Source organism: Ursus arctos, unplaced genomic scaffold (genome assembly GCF_023065955.2).
Source record: "Ursus arctos isolate Adak ecotype North America unplaced genomic scaffold, UrsArc2.0 scaffold_7, whole genome shotgun sequence".
Lineage (NCBI taxonomy): Eukaryota > Metazoa > Chordata > Mammalia > Carnivora > Ursidae > Ursus > Ursus arctos.
In genome coordinates this window covers 46,137,971-46,159,835 of record NW_026623089.1, presented here as the reverse complement: position 1 = coordinate 46,159,835, position 21,865 = coordinate 46,137,971, and the positions used below count along the sequence as shown (strand labels likewise).

The 21,865-nt window shown below is 49.1% G+C and overlaps 1 protein-coding gene and 1 long non-coding RNA gene across 3 annotated transcripts; both read right to left on the bottom strand.

The window, feature by feature from the left end:
* Positions 1 to 883: 883 nt before the first annotated feature.
* Positions 884 to 4,591, bottom strand: LOC130542993 (uncharacterized). The gene is made up of 2 exons (XR_008957970.1): positions 3,259 to 4,591; positions 884 to 2,769 (listed from the first exon to the last, which is right to left on the bottom strand). It is a non-coding gene; the product is annotated as an uncharacterized LOC130542993 (long non-coding RNA).
* A 4,046-nt stretch (positions 4,592 to 8,637) lies between these two features.
* PLAC9 (placenta associated 9) lies at positions 8,638 to 21,544 on the bottom strand. 2 transcript variants are annotated; one of them, XM_026504558.4, is made up of 4 exons: positions 21,205 to 21,341; positions 11,240 to 11,337; positions 9,876 to 9,999; positions 8,638 to 9,431 (listed from the first exon to the last, which is right to left on the bottom strand). In XM_026504558.4, the coding sequence occupies exons 1-4, from the start codon at positions 21,254 to 21,256 to the stop codon at positions 9,385 to 9,387; spliced, it is 321 nt and encodes a 106-aa protein (XP_026360343.1). In that variant the 5' UTR covers positions 21,257 to 21,341; the 3' UTR covers positions 8,638 to 9,384. The 2 variants fall into 2 exon arrangements, with proteins under 2 accessions (XP_026360343.1, XP_057164337.1); XM_057308354.1 differs by having other exon boundaries at positions 8,638 to 9,999; positions 21,205 to 21,544.
* Between the last annotated feature and the right edge of the window lie 321 nt (positions 21,545 to 21,865).

Genomic DNA, 21,865 nt, shown 5'->3' with positions numbered 1-21,865 from the left:
GGCATGACTCCTGGGGTAGGCCTCATGGCTGGACGCCAGAGGAGGAGGGTGGGAACAACCCAGAGAGCCACAAGACTAGCGCTTCCCCTCACGCCCCCTCAGGGACCCTTCGGTCTGAGAGGGTGCTCCTGGCTGTGGTCCTGGTGGGCCGTTGGCCCCTTGGCTGGTGGTGGTGGGAGAGGGTGAGTCCAGAAGGAGCAGAGTTTCCAGACATCATTCTGTCCAGAAGCCTGGAGCTTGCCTTGCTGGCCAGGGTTCTCCACTCACTCCCTTTCTGACCTCCTTTGTTGGGAGTTTAGAAAGGAGAGCATTCAGGACTGAGGTGGGAGATCAAGCCAGCTGGGCCCTGGCAGAGGCCCCAGGGAATGGCTTGTCGCCAGAGTAGATGTCTGCCTGGGAACACCACCCTCACTGTCCCCTGGACATAGTGAGAGAAAAGGATGGCCCAGGGGCATGGGGCAGCCATGAGCTAGACCCTAGCCTGCCCCTCTAGATCCACCTGCCTGAGCCAGAGAGGTTGATGTGGGCACTGCTCTTCGAGTCAGATCCCCTGTCTCCATGCCTGCAGCCTCAAAACAAGACCCAGCATGCTTGGCTGAGGTGCTCCTCCCCTAGGACAGGCCCCTTGCTCTTGGGTGCCAGGTGGGCCCTGCCTGGTGGGATGGACTGACTGGCGTGACACGACTTGCTGCAAACTCAGGTGGACCCCGGCGGCGTCCTAAGCTGTGCCGGGGCCTACGTTCAGCCCCCTCTAAGGAGACTGTAGATGTTCTGTGACATTCCTCTGCCTCGTCGTCTCACCAGACGTTGCAGCCTGGTGTCCAGCAGGCAGTTTCTGACTGCACATGCATTTATTTTCCTCCCCAAAGAGTCTTTTCAGACATTTGAATTTATTGCCAACATTGAGGTATTGAGAGATTTTATATTTTTAAAAAATCTGGAATTCTGGCTTCTCTTGAAAAATCAAATTCTGGCAACCCTGCAGACCCGGAGCCGCTGGAGCCAGGTTGCAGCTGCCCCCTTTAAGCCTATGCTGTCTTTTGCCACAGGCCCCGCCACTCCCTGTTGCATGTTACCTGTCTGGCCCCTGTAGGCCTTTGAGCCTGTGACCCCTGGTCCACACAGTTGGGGACCATCTGTGTTCATTCCGGTCCAGGTCCTGGTTTCTCTCCACCTTCCTGTCCCCCAAGCTGCCCTCTTGGTCATGCCCATGGGATCCAACCCATAATAAGTATGGGCTGGAGGACAGCATGAACTCTTCACTGAGCTCTCCAGAGGTAAAGGCATTTACTGCCTTCCAAGGTCAATGGGCGGTTAACAAGTCTGGTGATTATGCTCAGAACAAAAAAAAGATGGGGAAGGAGACCTTCAACCTTACAGGTCATCTTTCTAGGAGAGAACTACACTCGCTCTTTCTTTTTTTTTTTTTTTGCCTCCTGGAGGTGTTAGCAAGACCAGTTCTTGCTGCACATCTAGCATCGCTTTCAGAAGCTACTAGAGGGTGCGATACCAGGTGAATTCAGCCCTGAGTGAATTCTCAGCAGCTGTGGGGCATTGGAAGGAGCCCCGTGTTAGGGGCAGAACCAGGACTGGGGTGAGGCACAGGAGTCACTGGTCTTGGGTACAAAACTAAAGAAACCATCCTGCTGTATGTCGGGCTGCGTAAGGACGCTGACTTTGTGGATGGGGAAATGGGCCTGCAGTGGCGGCACTCAAACCCTAGTGTGCAGCGGGACCATCTGAGGAGCTTCTTAAAATGCAGGTCCCTGGGCCCCAACCGCACAGAGCTGAGCAGGCCTGGGGGCCAGGAAACTGCTTCTGTATCCTGCTTGCCTCGTCATTCTGATGCTGATCTCAGTGCTCCTTGGCTGAGACAGAACTGAGATAAGGGTGTTCGTTCGCACACACGGCAGCAGGTGGAGTGGAGGCAGGCTGAGTTTGGAATTCAGTCAGGTGATGGAAGATGCGACAAGTGTGCTCCCAACTTGGGAAAGAGGGATTAGAAAGATGAACCTCTGCAAATGCCCATGGTCAGAGTGACAGCTGGGTGACCGTGCCGTGTCCCCCCTCTTGCTTTGGCAAGGAGTTACTGCTCTAGCTTAGGACTTAGCCCCTTATTTCTGCTGCCAGTTCCTTCTGCCCTGGCTGGTGGAAGTAAAGTCAGACCTGGAAACAGAAACCAAGCTAAGTCATCACAGATATCTTCAACAGGTAGATAGCAGCTTAAGTTTTCACCCCATCAAACCTGAAAGCTCTCTCTGGCTGTGTTCCTTTAAGAGACTGGGACATCATTACTCAGTCCTCTACCTGGCCCCTTACAGGGACCTTCTCAAGTATAAGATGCAGTCGGTGAACCCCTCAGCTCTACAAGGGTCTCCTACCCTCAGCCCTCACTTCTTGGAAAGCCCTCCTTGGCCCAACACTGGTGCCCACTCTGAACCTGGTTCCTTCCAACAGCAAGAGTTGACATTGTCTTGGAGCAGAAAGAGCACTCATCTGGGAGTCAAGCATCCTGTCCTGATATCAGGTCGGCCACGGATTTGCTCTGTGACCCTGAAACAGTCCCCTCTTTAGGCCTTTGTTGTCCCTTTGTAAATTGAAAGACTGAATCAGAGCTTCTTAAACTTCAATGTAGTCAGCCAAAAATGGTGGCGTAGGGACCTCCAAAAGTGTGCCTCGTGCACAAAAGCAACACATAAGATGGCGAGAACTGTCGAATCAGCTATCCAGACCGAAAACCGATGGAAAGTCTGCAGCAGCCGGACAATGCTTGAGAAAAAAAAGGTCTCAGTGAGAGGGTTTTGTTGCATTTTCATGTACCCCAGCCCTGTCCCCCACAGCCCCCCGGCTCAGCAGCAGCCTCATAAACAACACCCCATGGTCCCTGTATGGGTTCTTAGCACTGGAGGGAATAAAATGGATCTTGTTCTCAAGAACTTCGGATATTTTGATCTGTCTGGTTGCTCCTAAAAAACTGGCTCAGATGACTTGCTTTCATTTCACCTAATTTGAAACTCTCCCAGGGTGGAGGTGGCAGCCCTGGGGGACATTGGAAGGCAAATGTATTAGGAAGAGATAACAGTTGGAGCAAACAGGAGACAAACTGAAAAGTTTGGGGAAGAGAGGCTGGCAATAAGATGCTTTGGGGAAGAATGGTTTTGGAGAGGTCCCACAAATTCTGGAAATCTAGAAGGCCACACACATGCCCAGGGCTGAGTGCCTGCTTAGAAAAGACCTGAGAAGGCTCTAAGTGCTCACCTCTGGCGGACTTTCTGGCCCTGCACAAGCGGGAAGTGAAGGCTAAGGTAGGTCTTGGCTTGGCTCCAGCACACAGGACACATCTGCAAAGACTGGGAGATTGTGGGGTGGAGGGTGGGGAGTTGGTTCCAGGAGTTTAAGGAAATTTGTTGAATCACTAGTGACCACGAAGCTAACTGAATTCAGAGACTTCAATGGCCACACCTGACAAAGAATACAAACTTTAAAAACGAATTCCAAAAATAATTAAAAAAAATAAAAACTTAGTTCAGAAAACTCCTAAACTACAACTGATACAGCAAGCAGCAACAATAAATGCTGGGGAAGGGGAAACTCTGGTTTCCAGAGTTGTCACATTATAGTGTTCCAAATACCCAGTTTTCAACAAAAATTACAAGGCATGCAAAACAAGAAAGTATGACTCAGACACAGGAACACAAGAAATCTGTGAATAGAAACAGGAAAACCCAAATATTGGACTTACCAAACAAAGACTTTAAATCAACCGTCTTTAAAATGCAAATTTCTGTTTGGTTCCTTTTTGTAATCTCATAATAGAAGTAAAATCTATATTAGAACAGAATAGGTAAAATTTCTGTTACTATAAAAAGGAACCAAATAGAAATTCCGGAGTTGAAAAGTACAATAAAAATGAAAAATTCACTAAAGGGGTTTAAGAGGAAATCGGAGAAGGCAGAAAGCATCAACAAACTTCAAGATAGACCAATTGAGATTTCCCAATCTGAAAAGCAAAAGGAAAAGAGAATGAAGATAAATTAACAGACCCTAAGAGACCTTTGAGACACCATCAAGTGTACCAAGATGCATGTAATGGGAGTCAGAGAAGAGAGAAAGCAGAAACAATCTGAAGGAACAACGGCTGAAAACTTACCAGTTTGATGGAAGAAATTAATCTACACATCCGTGAAGCTCAGTGAACTATAAGCAAGATAAAGTGATCCACATGGAGACACATAATCAAACCGTCAAAAGACAAAGAATCCTGAAAGGCATAGAGAACCAACTTGTCACATGTAAGGGACCTTCAATAAGATTAACATCTGACTTCTCGTCAGAAACCATGCAGGACGGCAGTGGGATGACATACTCAGTGTCCTGAAAGAAAAGATGTCAGCAAAGAATCCTATATCTGGCAAAATATTCTTTAAAGATGAAGGAAACATGAAGACATTTCTGGATAAACAAAAATGGAGATGGTTTGCCACTACTAGACCTGCCCTATAAGAAACACTAAAGAAAGTCCTTCAAGCTGAAATGAAAGATACCAACCAGTAACTCAAATCTGCATGAAGAAAGAAAAGATGTTGGTAAAAGTAACTACATAGGTAAACATAAACATTAGTATTAATATATATATATATATATATATATATATATATATATATATATATATTTTGGTTTGTAGCTCTTTTTTTTCCTGTATGATTTAAGAATGACACCAAACAATAATTATAACTCTGTTGATGGGCACAAAATGTATAAAGATGTAATTTGTGACAATAACAAAAAGGATGGTGGTAGAGCTTTGTAGGAGCAAAGCTGTCATATACTTTTGAAACCTGGTATTAATTTGTAATAGATTGTTATAAATTAAGATGTTAGGGATGCCTGAGTGGCTCAGTCAGTTAAGCACCCAGCTCCTGATTTCAGCTCAGGTCATGATCTCAAGGTCATGGGATTGAGCCCCGTGTTAATACAATCCCAGGAAATAACTAAAACATAGTAAAAGAACTGAGAAGGGAATCAAAATGGTATAGTTAAAACCATCTGTCTCACACAAAATATGGCAATAATGAGGAATTAAGGAGCCAAAAAATATACAACATAGAAAACAAAAAGCAAAATGGTACAAGCCTTTACTTATTAGTAATTGCTTTAAATATAAATGACATAAACTCTCACTCTCAAAAAGGCAGATACTGGCAGACAAACAACATTATATCCTGACAAAAGGGTAAATCCATCAAGATACAACAATTATAAACATATATGCACCTAGCAGTAGAGTCCCAGAAAATTTGAAACAAAACTTGACAGAATTGAAGGGATGAATAGTTAATATTAGTTGGAGACTTCAACGCCTCACTTTCCTATTGGATAGAACAATTAGATGAAAGATAACAAGGAAGGAGAACACTCGAACAACACTGTAAACCGACTAGACCTAACAGACATAAATAGAACGGTCAAGCCAACAACAACAGAATACGTGTTCTGAAGCGCACGTGGAAAATTCCCCACATAGACCACAAAACAATCTAAATATTGAAACTATACAGACTATCTTCTACAATGACAGTGGGATGTAATTAGAAATAAAAGGAGGAAATGTGGAAATTTTACGAATATGGGGAAACTATAAACAATATACTTTTTAAAAAAGCACTCAGAGGGAAGTGTATAGCTATAAATGACTACACTAAAAAAGAAAAAAGATTTCAAATCAATAGCCTAACTTTCCACTTTAAGGAATTAGAAAAAGAAGAAAAGGTAAACCCAAACCCACCAGAAGGGAGGAAATAATAAAGATTAGAAGCAATAAAATAGAATACAGGAACAGTAGGATCAATGAAAGAAGTGGTTCTTTGGAAAGATCAACAGAATTGACAAACTTTTAGATTGACGACGGACTGACAGAAAGAGGAAACTCAGTTTCTGAAATTGGAAATCAAAGTGGGAACATTACTGACAACCTTATAGAAAAACTTTTATTTAAGTTTATTATACAATTATAAGAAAATATTGTCAACAGTTGTATTTGGTCAACATATTAGATAACCTAGATAAAATGGGAAAATTCCTAGAAACACGCAAATTCCCAAATCTGATTCAAGAAGAAATAGAAAATCTGAATAGACCTGGAGCAAGAAATTAAATCAGTAATAAAAGCCTCTCAATAAAGAAGAAGCCAAGGCCAGGAGGCTTCATGGTGAATTCAGTCAAGCATTTAAAGTAACACCAATCCTGCTAAACTCTTCCCAAAACGTAGAGGAGGGAACACTTCCTAACTCATTATGTGAGACCAGTGTTACCTTGATACCAAAGCCAGACAAAGAACTCACAAGATTCGTGCAAAAAATCCTCAATGAAATAGCAGCAAACTGAATCTAGCAGTGTATTTAAAGGATTGGCCACCACGACCAGGTGAGATTTATCAAAGGAATACAAGGATCATTCAATATACAAAAATCAATCCGTGTAATAACCCTATTAATAGACTGAAGGGGGATAAAAACCAATTGATGCAGAAAAAGCATTTGAGAAAACCCAATGCCTTTGGATGATTAAAAACAAAAATAAAAGAAACTAAGAAGGAATATTTATCACCCTGTCTAAAGGGCATCTATGAAAAGCCACAGCTGACATACGTAATGGTGAAAAGATCAGAAATCAGATAAAAATGTTCGCTCTTGCCACTAGTAGTCAACATTGTTTTGAAAGCTCTAGCCGGAACAATAAGGCAAGAAAAGGAAAAAGCACCCAAATTGAAAATTAGTAAAACTTGCTATTCACAGATGACATGATCTTATGTAGATAATTATAAATCATATCCACACAAAAACTAGCAGAGCTAAAAAATGAATTCAGCAGAGTTGCAGGATATAGGAGACGTGATCAAAATACAAAAATCAGCTGTGTTTCTATATAGTAGCAGGTGAACAATCTGCAAATGTAATTAGGATCCTACTTATAGGGCACCTGGATGGCTCAGTCAGTTAAGTGTCTGCCTTCGGCTCAGGTCATGATCCCAGGGTCCTGGGATCGAGCCCCGCATCAGGATCCCTGCTCAGTGGGGAGTCTGCTTCTCCCTCTCCCCCTGCCCTCCTCGCCCCTGCTTGTGCTGTCTTTCTCTGTCAAATAAATAAATAAATAAATAAATAAATAAATAAATAAATAATCTTTTTTACAAAAAGATCCTGTTTATAATATCAAAAAGAACAAAATAAGGATAAATTTCAGTTGGTATAAGACTTGTACACTGAAAAACAAAAAATACAAAACATCCTGTGCTCATGGATTGGCAGACTTAGTATTGTTGACATGGTCTATACTCTCCAAATTGATCTACAGATTCAATCTAATCCCTGTAAAAATTCCAGGTACCTTTTTGCAGACTTGGACAAGCTGATCCTAAAAGGCATATGGAATTGTAAGGGACTGGTCCCCAAATAGACAAAAAAGTCTTGGAAAAGAACAACAAAGTCAGGGATCTCACACTTCTTAATTTCAAAACTTAAGCTACAGTACAAAGCTACAGTAATTCAAACAGCGTGATACTGGCATAAAGATAGACATATGGATGGGATAGAATTGAGAAACCTAAACATCTCTGCTGAATTGATTTTGGACAAGGGTGCCAGAACCATTTGAGGGGGAAGGAATATTCTCTTCAACAAATAATGGAGGGACAACTGAATATCCACAAGCATAAGAATGAAGTCGGATCCCCGCCTCACACCATATACAAAAAGTAATTCAAAATAGATTTTAAAAACTAAATGGAATACTATAAATATCTTAGAAGAAAACAGGAATAAATATTCATGACCTTGGATTTGGCAATGGATTCTTAGATATGACACCAAAACATAAGCAATAAGAAAAAAACATATAAATTAGACTTCAAAATTCAAAATTAAAACTTTTCTAATTCAAGGATACTCAAGAAAGTAAAAAGACAACCTACAGAACGGGAAAAAATATTTGCAAGTCCTCTATCCGATAAAAGCTTAGTATCCACAATACATATAGAACCCTTACCACTCAACAACAAAAAGACTGCAATTCTCTAAATGGACAGAGGACTGGAAGAGACATTTCTCCACGAAAGACAAATGGCCAAGAAACACAAGAAAAAATGCTCATCATCATTAGGCAAATTGAACTTAAAACCACAATGAGTTACCACTTCACACCTCGTATGACGGCTATAAACAAAAAGACAGGTGGTGAAGATGTGGAAAACCTGAAACCCTTCTATACACATTGTTCGTGGGAGGGTAAAATGGTACAGCGACTGTGCAAAAACAGTCTGGCGGTTCTTTAGAAACTTAGACATAGAGTCACTATTTGACTCAGCAATTCCATCCCTAGTTAGGGACCCAAGAGTGAAAACATGTCTACACAGCATCTTGTACATAAATATTCACAGCATTGTTCGTAATAGCCAGAAAGTGCGAACAATCCACATGTCCACCGACTGATGCGCGAGTAAAGGTGGTGTGTCCAAGGTGGCGTGTCCGTACAGCGGACTAGCGTCGGCCCTAAGAGGGAATGAAGTGCTGATACAAGCTACAGTATGGATGAACCCTGAAAACATTGTGCTCAGTGGGAAAAAAATTTGACATAAAGGCTACATACTGAATGATACCATTTATATGAAATCTCCAGAATAGGCAAGTCCACAGAGATAGAAATATTAGTGGTTTCCGAGGGCTGGTGGGAGGGGCAGTGGTAAGTTACTGCTTATAGGTACAGGGTGTCTTTGCGGGGAGATGAAAACGTTCTGGAATTAGCATACAACCATGTGAAGCCACTGAATTGGTACCGTTGAAAATGATTAAAATTTTGAGATTTATGTTGTGTGAATTTTACATCAAGAGAAAACTTTAAAAAAATCGCACACAGATTTGCACACATCTCCCCTGGGTATCTCACTGAAATGTCGATTCTGATGCGGGAGCTCTGGGTTGGGCCCCAAATTCTGCGTTTCTGACAGGCTCCCAGGTGAGGCCACTGCTGCTCGTCGATGGCCACAGTTTGAGTAGGGAGGCTACTCTGAGGGCCCTTGTGCTGTGTCACCTTCTCTGGGCTTCAGGTGCCTCATCTCTGAGCCAACTCCTGCCCTGTCTGCCCCTATAAATAAGGAGGGCAGCAGCACAGACCACCGGGGGTCTCCGCGGTCTGAGCCCCCAGGAGGACGTGGGCGTCAGGGTCTGGGAGTCGATGGAGAAGGGGCTGTGGCTATAGGGGTCACTGTCAGCCAACACGGGGGGGGGGGGGGGGGGACACAAGGGAGTAGCTTTTATCTTGCACCAAGCTGAGGAAGGCAGGCTGGAAGGCAGGCTCTGTTCTCAGAGGAGAGCTGTCCCCCACACACGTGTGTCACTTCCAGCTGCTGGGCAGGGCAGGCTCGGGTGCTCCAAAGCCATCTGAAAGAGACGGGCAGCTCGGAGTGCTGCAGGCCCCTGCCCTCCCCTCCCCTCCCAGTCCCCTGGACCTCCCAGGCCAGGGAACACAGGGCACAGGGAGGGAGTAGGGGGCTCTGTGGTGGCGCAGGACGGGCTCCTTGCAAGGGACCTGAAAGGAGCCCAGGAGCTTTGGGGGGGGGGGGGTGTAAACGGCTAGGGCAGTGCCAGGTGGGAGCCACGTGAACTGCGCCAGCCCTTCCAGAAGCCCTGACCAGATGCCAGGCTGCAGCGCCCCCAGGCGGGGGTAAGGGCAGAGAACACTCTGGGTGTGTGTGGGGGGGGGGTGCCTCCCCACCCCGCCCCAGGAGGAGCCGAGGCCTGTCCCCGCTCGTCCAGGCCACACCTGGGCGGTGGCGGGCAGCCGTCCCCAGTCGGAGCTGTCCTCTCCGCTACGGGGGCGCTCACCGTCTCCGAAGAGGTCGGGGGTGGGGCCCAAGGGCCCCGGGGGGAGGTTCCAGGCCAGCTCCTCCAGCTGCCCCAGCAAGACTTTCACTTCTGCCTCCAGGTGCTCCACCGTCTTCTCCACCGTCTAGAACAAGAGAGATGGGAGCGGCGTGTTGGGGGCAGGGGGGCAGGAGGCAGGAGAACTAGGGCGCAAGCGTGGTGCCAAGTCTGGCTGCACCAGCCGCGTCCTAAGGGACACCTGGCAGCCCAGTGGGGTGCAGCAGGGAGAGAACGAGCGCTAGGGGACCCGAGTCCTCCTTGTTCAGGCTCTGCCCCCGGCGGCCTCTAAGTTCCCCAGCTGACAGAATCCTAGGGCTTCGCTCTCTAAGGCCGCTCCGTGCTCTGGCACGGAGCGATGCACCCAGGGACAGGTTTGGCGTGGAGCAACCCCGGGATTCCTTTTTCCCTTTCCGGACGGCACTGGGAGCTCACATTCTTTTTGTCGCCCCGCCCCCTGGTGGCCATTCTGCCAAATGACAGGTTTGGGATTTTGAAACGTTCTTTAGTCAGGGTTCCTAACTCCTCCGTGAATGAACCCCATTAGCAGTCTGAAGCGTACAGACACCATCTCAGAAAAACACTTAAACTGAAAAAAATAAAACATATAGGATTTCCAAGGTACTGTGAAGGCAACAGACCATTTCCCAGAAAAACACTTAAATTGAAAAAAATAAAGCATATAGGATTTCCAAAGACACCAATTGCATTAAAACCTTATCCAAGTACTAAATATTAAATCTTTCATGTAAAAATGTATGTATTTATTAACTCTTTAAATAACATGATCTAACATCAGGTTTAACAACTACTGTAATTTCGACATACAGATTAAGATGAATGATATGTTGATATAGTCACAACAGCTATAATGGGATGAAATGATCTGATTTCTATTGCGAACAAAGTCACGGTACTGGTAATACTACTATGGTTTGTTGTCTGTACTTATAATGAATGAGAACGCTAAATTTCAATTAAAGGTTTGTGAAAATGAAGTGGAAATCCTTTCCCACACAAGTATACAGACCCCAGTGTTACAAACCATGGCTGTGTAACAAAACACAGTGACTGTCCACCCTCTCGTTGTGTAATGACGTGGAGATCTCTAGCTGAGGGGAAGAAAGGCCCCTGGGGAGGCAGGGTCTGTTAAGGGCTGGTGAGCCTAACAGCCCGGGTAGGGCAGGGAGATGCTTCACACGGTGGCCAGGAAGCAGGATTGGCCTGGATTTCCCATTTTCCAAAGCAAGATTCTCCTGAGCCCTAGAAAGCTACCAGCCTAGCAGGTGGTCCTGAAGTTGCACGGGCTCCCAAGTCACCCTGATTACCTCCTCTATGACGTCTAAACGGTCGTGGACAGCCATGTATCTGTCACACCCCACGTTCCAGGCCGGGTCTCCACGGGAGGACACAGAGGGCTCAGCAGCTGTGGGAAAATGAGCCTTGTCACCATTTCCTATAACCCCAGAGACCCCTGGAAAGCACTGGGCTCCACGCGGTGGGTCCTGAAAATGGTCACAAAGAGAAGCAAAGGATGGCCGAGTGTAGGTCGGGACGTGAGGATGGAGCTGCCCCAATCACTCACTTGCCTCTATAGCCGTGGTCACCTCCATACCCAGGTGGGCTTCTTCAAGAAGGTGCTGCCTGAACTCTGGAAGGTAAGGAAGGGAGGAAAGGCTCCCGCCAGACAGAATGGCACGTGCAGAGAGAGAAAGGCATAAAATAACACTGTGCCGTGTCCAAACCCTCAGGGGGTTGGAGTGGCTGGAAAGTACAGGGTGGACGGGAGGAGAGCGAGCCTGGACACAAAGCCAGACGCCCCAGTAAACAAACCATGATGCTTATTTTGGGGTTTATTTCAACAGAAGAGTCACATGGTCATATAGGAATTGTTTGAATACAGAGAACGGGTGGGAGGGATTTGTCTTGGAAGGCAGGGAGTGAGTGCGGGAGTCCGCGTAAGGAGTGAAGAATCGAGGCAGTGCAGTAGGAGTAGAGAGGATGACGGAGATATGTTAGTCGTCGCACTGACACTGGTGACTAGTGAGTAATATCGGACACTCGACGAGTTCTTACTGTGTACCCCAAAGCACGCTAACCAAATGTGTGAACTCAATTGACCTTCACAACAACCTGTGTATTATCCCCAGTTGATGCCCAGAGGGGTAGAACGTGACATCCAGCATCACGCAGCAAGTGAGTGGAAGACCTGAGGTTCATCTGTTCAGCTCTCGGTTCATCATTTTTCTCCCCAGCGTTGGGTCCTCCTTGGTTCTTTTGGCACCAAGAGAAGACGTCACACCAGAAGTCTCAGGGCCCTGGTTCTGAGCTCAGGTTTCAGCGTTGGTAGCCCCGAGACACCTATGGGGCATCAGAGTTGGCTGGAACCTTGGAGGACCCTGACACTCAGGAAGAAGGCTACTGTCCCCGAAACGAAGCGAAGTAAAGAGCTTCACTGAGGAAGAAGCGGTCAACGCGGCCTAAAGCAGCGGGGGACTCGAGCGAGAGAAGGATGGAAAGAGCAGGAGAAAGTCGCTGCTAAATCCCACCCCAGTATTGCTCACGGAGTTGTGCAGGCAAAGCAGAGTCTAGATGCCGTGGGACGAGAAGGGAAAGAGAGGTCCTGAGGCCGAAACTTGGATCCTGGGAAACGTTTTCCTGAAGCTTGGCTGTGAAGGAAGGGAGATCAGATCACATGGTCTCCAGAATGTTTCTTCTTGTTGTTTCTGTTCTTTGAAGAAATAACCACGCTGATAGCCTGAAGAACAGGTGAGCTGAGGAGAGGACAGGCTGGGAACCCAGCAGAGCTACAAGGGGGGAGGGTGGGGGCAGCACTCGAAGGAGGAAAGGGAGCGCAGCGGAAGTGGTAAAGGCAGACCTCTCCTCAGAGGGCCAAGAAATGGGTGCGTTCTCACCTGCTGGCCTCTCTTCACTCTGTAAAAGAAGAGGGGAATCATCTGCTGGAAATTCACGTTGGCTTACGAAAGAGGGAGCTGGTCGTGAAGCCTTCAGGAATTCTGTGAGGGGGGCTATTAACCCAGCCACGAAAATGGAGTCAGTGTGAGAGTATTTACATCATGGAAATCAGCAAATGACTTGTTTTTGTCTTCATCTTTGTTTTTGCAAGCCACTTTGTCAGCAGACCACTGGGGAGGGGACTCGAATGCAGAGGGGGCTTCAAAAGGAGGTGAGGAGAAAGAGGAGGCCCATGCAGAAGGACCCCATTTCAAGGGGATCTTCGGAAGGACCAGTCCCCAGTGAGCCACCCAGCAGGCTGGGTACAGAGTGGCCAGGACAGGGGGCTGGATGGAGCAGAAGCTGGGGGTCTGCAGAGACAGTGTAGGGGAGAGCAAGGGAGCAAAGGATTGAGGATTTGACCAGCAAGGAGTCCAGGGGATGAGCTCTGGAGTCTAGCTTGGATAAGGAAGGAAAGGGGGCCATTAAGAGGGCCAATAAATTGGGAGAAATGGAGGAGCTGACAGAACTGAAGGTCTTGGTAAGATGATGGAATAACAGAAGGAATGAGTGGTGATGGACATTACAGTTTCGGCTCTGAGAGGTGAAGCAACTTCCTGGTGACCCTATTGAGGTTGTGGTCATGATGTGGGCATCTGAGGCAGAGTGGGGGCAAGGGTTATTGGGCTTGATCTATCTAGGTGCAAAACTGTTTTAACTGTAAGACCCTGGTGTTGGCTGGGTTGCTCAAAAGGACATACAGAATTGCCCAGAAGGCTGACAGGTCTTGAGGTAAGGATGGAGATGGTGAGCCATTTTGCTGGTGATGAACGTGTAACTCTGGGAGGTTGAATGACCTGCCCAAGGTCACACAGGCAGCAAATGCCTGGACCCCAAGCACCCTGGCTCTCTCCTAACCCCACCTCAGCAAGCTGGCCTTCCAGAGCTCTGGCAGTCACCCCCCACCCCGGTGCAGAGATGTTCCTGTTCCAGCTCTGTTGGGATCCCAGCTCTTCCACGTAGGGCCGAGAACCAAGAGCAGAGGCAAAACTTCCTTCCACTCTGAGCATCTTCTATGGAGATCAAGTTGTTTCTGTATTCTCCTCTTCATTATTTCCTTCCACTGAACTTCGAAGAGCCTCTTCAAAAGACAACGGTCTTGTTGACTTTGAGGAGAGGGGTGGACAAGACAATGGTACTTTGGTTATGTTTTTCGTCCATGTGTGGCTGGAGTGAGCACTGCTTGTTTTTAAAAGCGAGTCTAGAGATCCGTACTGAACTATCTAGAGACGAAATGCTATGATGTCTTGGATTCACTTCAGAGTAATCCAGGCCTGGGAGTGGGAGGAGACATGGGTGGCCAAACAAGATTGGCCAAGATTGATCATTGTTGAAACTGAACGATGGGACATGCAAGTTCACTCCACTCCTCTCTCTACTCTTGTATTTATGGTTTGAAATGTTCCATAAAAAAAGCCCATTGTCTGATGGGGTTGGTCACAAAAAGCAGAAGCCATCGTGGGCTGCATGTGTGGACAGGAAATGTTCAGGAGCGGGGCGGGGGTGGCCTGAGGGACCCTGCCTGGAGGGTCATGCTCCATTCTGGGCCTTTGAGAGGCAGAAGCAGGGCTAGAGGTGGCTGTGGTGAAGGGGCTTGGAAACTTGACTCATTTGTCTCAGCTGAAAGAACTGGAGAGCCCTGCCAAGTGAGGAAGGACTTCCTGGGGGCAAGAAGAGCTGCTCTCACGCACAGGGAGGGCTGTCCGTGAAAAGGGGGTCTGCCCAGTGGGGATCTGGGTCCACACACCCTCTGCAGGCCCCGCCCACGGGCCTCTGGCCATGTCTCTCCCCAGAGCCACGCCTGCCCTCTCCCAGACCCAGCCGGGGCCGGGAGGAAGCAGTCTGACCTGGCTGGCCAAGTGTGAGGATCTGCCAGCCCTGGAAGTCATGAACAGCATGAATCTACTCCCCTCCGTTGGCCTAAAACATCCTGTTTTCTCCATGTCTGCAATGAGGTCTAACTTGGCTCCAAAACCCCTCCAGGGAAAAGGATTGGCTAAGGTTGCTGTCCACATCGCACAGCGCTAATCCCTCACATCTGGACAGAACTGCGTCCTGGGCTCCGCTGCGCAAGTGTCCGTGAGCTCATCCGGGCCTCCTGACGAGCTCACCCGAGAGACAGAACTGGGGCGGGGCCCTCACTATGAGCCCTCACTGCCGCTCCCCCCCGCCATGCCGGAGTGGGGGGGCCTCACCCGAGCACTGACCTCACTGCTCAAGGGCCAAAAAACACACCAGAGACCCCTGTTCTCACCCTGCTCGGCCACGAACTGGCGTGGGCCTGTGGGAAACTTCCCTGTCCTCCCTGAGCCTCTGCTGCCCCCTTGCTAACATGGGCTGGGGAGGCCTGAGGCACTGCCCCCCATGTAGTTCACACGGGATGCGGGATGCCATTCTGTCTTTCAGAGCCTGCCGAGAGGCCTCATAAACTAGCCCCAAGGACAGAACTGGTGTGAGTCAAGGACAAGTTGCTTCTTAGACCAGAAGCTCCTGCAAGGCACGAGCTGGGTGGCTTCCATGTCTTTGAGCTCCTCAGTGGGAAAGGGGCTCAGGGTAATGCCTGCTTCAAGGGGTTGTTGGGACCCTCACGAGTGGGGAAGACTGCAGCGTGGCCATGATCGTGCTTGAGCGGCCAAGGCTGTGGTTCCCCATGTTCCCGTCCTTCCTGTGCTCCCGCCTTCCCTGCCCCGGCCAGTTGGGAAATGGACCTTCTTGGAGGCTGGGTTGTTTTCCCTGGCCTGGCTCCCACTCAGGGCCTATGTGCACCCTGGATGGCGGCCATGGGTGGAACACAGTGCTCTGGTGAGAGCAGCCTGCAGTGGAGGCCAGAGGCCCCTCGGAGGTGCTGGGCTCACTTCTCCAGTTAAAGAGACATGGCTGCCGGGTCCTCATCCTCTGAGGCAGGAAGTATGGCCTGTCCCACGTACAGGCAAAGGAGACCCTTTGTATCTGGGACCTAAACACTAAGAAAGCATGTACAACTCAAGTGATTTCTGGGATGACATGTAACTTCTCAGAGGCGACTGGAAATTGCCGTGCCTCCTGAGTCACCGAAGACACATTCTGCTTTGACCAGCGATGTTTGTCACTTAGGGGTTATTCATATTCAATATAATGGGATAATAAAATTTACCACATTCAATATTTGTATTAAAATGTGTGATTCATTTAAAACCATCAGTGGTTTTTAAACCTTTTTTTAAAGCAGAATGCTATTTTCAAACAATTGTATGAAGAACTCCAATAATGTGGAGCTGCTCTGACAAAACCAAGAGAGGGAACCTCAAGCCCCCCAAGAAAGAGCTCAGATTCTGAGGCACATCCTGGTTTTGTTTTGGGAGAGACACGTCCTCCTATCCTCCTTGGATCTGCGTCTCGCTGATACTCTGAGAGCCCATCAGTGTCATTCCAGTACGTTCAGTGTCTGATTGCGGCAGCTAAGCTGCGCTCCTATCACAAAGGGCCCCCTCAGCTTCACACGTGTTTATTTTTTTTCTCACGTGTGACTTCAGAGGTAGACTGCGAAAGCCCACAAGGCAGAGGTCAAAGAAGCCATCCAGAATAAACCTCTCTTGGCGCACCATGAAAAGCGCATGAGGCTGGTGTCAGAGATGCAGTCCCACCTCCGGGCTTACGGACGGTGCCCTTTGCCTCTCCCGCAGAGAGTGGGGGATCTGCCCTGCCAGGTCTGCTTTGCAAGATTGCTGTGTTGATCCAAGGCAGTCATGCACTTGAAGATGTCTCGGAACTGCCAAGGGATATTCGAACGCCCTGTAGGGCATCCGCCAGGGGAGCTGAAGACGGAGCAAGGCGGGGATTGTTCCCTAGGGCTCCGCTTCTCCACGTGGAGCCAGTGCTCTGCTGGATCACTTTGACCAGTTCTCAGGAGGGAGCGGCATCTGTCCTAGGAATAAACCTATACGAGGGTCCAAGGGATGCTTGGGAGGAACTTCTCCAACAAGGACACCGAGGGCGCAGTGCTGACCCGGCTCTCTGCGCTCTCTTAGAAGCCAGTCCCACTCACCTTTACAACGGGCATAACCATACTTTATATTGGAAGCTACTGTGGATTAGTGATCGCTCACGATGCACCAAGCTTTCTGCTGAGTGCTTACGTGTATTCTCTCGTTTGGTTCTATTAAGAGCTCAGTATTCTCACCTCCCTTTTTTACAGATTAGAAAACCAAAGATCAAAGTGACCGAATAACACGCCCACGGTTACACAGCTAGTGGGCGGGAGAGACGGGATTTGAATCCTACCTGCCTGACACGGTCTCTACTGTGCACTGGCAGTGACGTGACCTTTTCTAAGTTAAGGGCCTCCTAACCTGGGGCCTCAGCCCCATCCTCTGCAACAGGGAGAAACTTGGCGTGTCTGACTCCATAGTGCTTCTGTTTCCCTTGCCGCTGTGACCTGCAGCTTAGAAACTTCTGCCTTGCCCTGCACATAGGCTTGTGAATCGTTAAAGGAATTTTGCTTACAACTGAGGTTTCCAAAACCTGCTTTCTCACCTGAAACCTACCTCACTGGAAAAGGCACAGAAGTACGTACAGAGTTGACTATACTATGTTTAAGATTTACAGGAACGACAGGACCAGATTCCTACACGCAAAGATCAACTGACCAGGAATGGAGAAGTTACATGACCTTTTCCTTTTCTTTTTCTTTTTTTTAAAGATTTATTATTTATTTTAGACGGAGATAGAGAGAGAGTAGGGGGGAAGGGGCAGAGGGAGAGGGAGAATCTCAAGCAGACTCCCCGCTGAGTGCAGAGCCTGACTCAGGGCTCGATCTCAGGACCCCGAGATCACCACCTGAGCTGAAGTCAAGAGTTGGACGTTTAACCCACTGAGCCACCCAGGTGCCCCAACACGACGTTTTTCAATGTCTACAAACATCAGTCATCTTTTGACTCCAAACCCCTCCCGCTTCGCCGTCTTCCTAACATAAAAGAAGCTCGACTCTCATGCTCAGAGAGGTGGTTCTCTGGGACAGTAGTCTACCATTATCTCAGTTTGCTGGCTTTCCAAATAAAATCGCTTTCCTACCCCAGCTTCTTGCCTCTCAACTTATTGGCCTGTCATTCGGCGAGGAAACAAATTTGGACACAGTTACAAAATGAGGGGGTGGACAGGTATGGGGCCAAAGGGACCCGTTCACATAACACCTTTGCAGCTGTCTTGGGACCCCACAAGAACCCAAATGTGTGCCTTGGATCGAATTGTCTTTGAGTGGTTCGCTCCCACGATACCCATTTTTGTAAAAAGAAACGCCACGATCCTCACAACAGCCCTTCAGCATCTTCCTCTTTCCCTCGAAGCAGAAAGCGGAATCCCCATGGAAGACAGATGGCCATGGGGACTTGGAGCAGTGGTAGACTGTGAGAGTGCGTTCAAAAGGCCCCAATGCATGGGTGACAATTTGGTAAAAGGACCAGGCTCTAGGACTTTAGATCCCTCTGATAGGAAAACAGGAAAGGAACTCAGCAGAAATCTTAATTTTATAAAGGGCTCTGGGGGTATCACAAGCAGTTTGCTTCCATCAACACCTAAAGAGCTTTCACAGATCAACAGGAACAACACCAGGACCGCAACCGAAAAGTCTAGAACAATTCACAAAAATTTGTAGAAATCACCACTGCATTTGAAGAAAAAGACCAACCTCAGTAGTAATCAAAGAAGTGCAAATTAAAGCAACAAACCCTCTTAACATATTCTTGCATAACAGCAGATGTTTCTAGATCTAACTACCAGTTTAGAGATGATATGGGGGAGAGAAGAATATTTAGAGAACTCCTGGGGGAGGCAATCAGCAGCAATCTAAATGTGGAGAACTTTATAGGACAAACAACCCAGTTGCTTCCGCTTTCCTTAAAATACACTTTAAGGAAAAGAAGGGGAAGAGAACCTACATATTAAAAGAAACATAACTGACATACGTGCCAAAAGCAATGTGTGTACCTTATTTGGATAAAACAAAACCAAATGTAACAACATGACACAATTAGGGACATTTAAACACTGACTGGATATTTGATGATGTAAAGAAGTTATCGTCCAGGGACGCCTGGGTGGCTCAGTCAGCTGGGCATCCGACTCTTAATTTCTGTTCAGGTCGTGGTCTCGGGGTTGTGGGATCAAGCCCCCGCATCAGTTTCTGCACTCAGTGGGGAGTCAGCTTGAGATTCTCTCCCTCTCCCTTTGTCGCTCCCCCTGCTTGCTCTCTCTCTCTCTCAAATAAATAAATCTTTAAAAAAAGAAATCATCGTCCATTTTTTAGGGTGTGGTAATGGCACTGCAGTTATGTTTATTGAAAGATTACTCATCTTTGGGGCACCTGGCTGACTCGGTGGAGAGAGCATGTGACTCTTGATCTTGGGGTTGTGAGTTCGAGCCCCACACTGGGTATACAGATTACTTAAATAAATAAAACTTAAAAAACTATCTTTTAGAGATACTTAAGGAAATATTTATGGACGAAAATATACGATGCCTGGAATTTCCTCTAAGATTATTGGAGGGAGGAGAGAGAATGTGGGTGACAAAGGAAACAAGACTGGCCGTGAATCAGTATCGATGAAGCAGGGTGGCAGGCACATGGGGGTTCACCGTGCTGTTCTCTTTCCACCCAAGAGATTTCATAATTCAAAGTTAAGAAAGACAATGGTAAATTGTCTGAAGTGTGAAAGATTATACATAAAAATGTGTGAGCTCAGGGTGAGATTACATTAATACTTTCCCCCTTTTAAAAAAATCTGTAGCAAGTAGTGTGCATCATCAGAAAGGAAGTAATGTTTGAAAAGGGTTTTAAATTAAAGCGTATACACCGGTCACGACTAAAGGGGCTACAGAAAGTCCGCCACTTGTGGGCGGCAGTCAGCTCCTCCCCCTAGGGGTGCACAGACCGGGCTTTGTGCCCTCAGCTCCTGGAGGTGGGGACTCCGGGAGGGGGGGGGGAGGAAGTGCGGGGGGGGGGGCCCTGAACTGCGGGCTCTGTGCTGAGCACAGCCCCAGCCACTCCTCACTCAGCCTCTGAGGAGGCCGTTGTTGGTCCTCTGTAATTAACAGGTGGGGAAACTGAGGCTCAGAGAGATCAGTGAAGCTGAAGGGATGAGAAGGGGAGAAGACATGTGCTGAATTCCGTGCTGGGGACTTGTTTCATTCAATTCCTGCAGCCAGCTCTGCAGGGTGGGTATCACTTCCCCACCTTCCAGAAAAGGAAGGTAACTCCCCCAAGACACTCAGCCAGGGGCTGCCCAGGATCAGCACGGGCCTGCACCCTGCCCCTGGGCGCTCATTCCCACCGCGGGCTGTGCCCTGAAAGGCCTCAGGCGGGAGACTTCCAGCCTAGCGCAGGGCACTTCGCCTGTGTGGTTCACATCCTCTGGCTCTGGGCTGATGGGTGCGCAGCCTGGCGGGGGCAAGGGCCCCCCTGAGGGGGTAGGAGGCCTGGATGCCTGGTGAGCCTTCCCCTCACCTGCACTGCTGGGATGAGCGCCAGCTCCCACCTGCGAGGACTGCAGGAGACACTGGGTAAATGGGAGCGTGCCCTGTAACCTGTGAAGTACCGCGCGATGTGCTGAGTCTTGGGGTGGCGGAGTGAGCATCCGTGTGTACAGAAGTCTCTCTGCAGCCACCTCATCTGAGCCTCGCCTGGGAAGGGGCAGCACTAAGGCTGCTGTCAGGGGAGGGGAGAGGGGACAGTGCAAGGCAAGGACCCCAGCGGGTGGAGCACCAGAGGGCCTCTCCCTCCTGCACCCCAAGCTCCCCACCCACCACCCTCACCCAAAGCAGCTCAGGCCCCCAGGGAAGATCTCTGGAAGCAGGGAGACGGGCCTCCTCACCCAGAATGTAGAGCGCCCCTCCCCCCCCCGCGGGCCAGACGGCAGGTGAAACCTTGGCCTTTCTCCTGGGGTCGCCTGCCCTCCCCACTGGCTGTGCTGGGCCAGGCCTGGGTCATCGCCTGCCGGAACTCAGCTTCCAAGGCAGTGCCCGTAACCCCAGGCCTGGGCGCCTCTGCGGGCCCTCGGGAGGCAGCTGGCCCGGGAGGGCTGGGAGGAAGTGTGCCCACCCTGCAGACTTGACCTCCCTCCCTTCGATCCTTGTCTCCTCTCTCTCCTCGGGGCGTCGCGTCTCTCCACTCTCTACCTTTCGGTCGCTCTCACGTCTCTTTTCAATCCCCCCCCCACCCCTGCCCGTCCCCTTCCCTCTTCTCCAGCTCTCTGCTCTCCCGCCGGCTCGGTTCCACCCCCGGCCCGCCCGGCCCGGCCCCACTCACCGGCGGCGCGGAGCAGGGCGAGCCCGGCCAGCGCGCAGAGCAGGGGCCGCATGCTGCCGGCTGGCGGAGCGCAGCGCAGTGTCTGCCCGCCGCCGCGCCCCCCGGGCCCGCGCCGGCCCGCCCGCAGGAAATGCTCGCCGCCCGAGCCAAAATTCCTGGGCGGCTCCGGGCTCTCCGGCTCGCGCGATCCGCCCCCTCCGGAGACCCCGGGGGCGGAGGGGCCTGCGTGCCAGCCTGGGCGCCTCCCCAGCAGGGAGAGCGGGAAGACGCAAGCGCTGGGCTCCCGGCCGCGGCTCTCCCCGCCCAGGGGTCCAGGAGCCCATTTCACAGCCCAGCACACTGCAGCTCCGGCCCCGGACCTGCGCCCCGAGCGCAAGCTTTTCTCCGTCCACAGACGCATAAGTCATTAATTCCATCGGACAGTCTGGCCCTGAGAGAGGGACGCAGAGGTGGTGTCTGCCTTTTATAGAAACTTCGGGTTCTGCTAACGGGCCCCTAACAGTGTTAAAAGGTACTTAAAAAAAAAAAAGTAAAATCGTGACTTTCATTCAGATATAAGATGAGCTTGTGCTGAAGATTTTCTGCAGCTGGCTATTTATGAGGGAACCAGGAAGAAGTGACAACCAGTCGAAAGAACAGACACACATCTGGAACACTGGCA

Bases quoted from the DNA above. Each gene is read 5' to 3' on its own strand.
- PLAC9 (XM_057308354.1), bottom strand. From the start codon at position 21,256: ATGCGGCCCCTGCTCTGCGCGCTGGCCGGGCTCGCCCTGCTCCGCGCC. The intron at 11,338-21,204 runs GTGAGTGGGGCC...ATTTTCCCACAG, and splicing joins CGCCCTGCTCCGCGCCGCCG to CTGCTGAGCCCTCTGTGTCC. The intron at 10,000-11,239 runs GTAATCAGGGTG...CTCTTGTTCTAG, and splicing joins GTTTAGACGTCATAGAGGAG to ACGGTGGAGAAGACGGTGGA.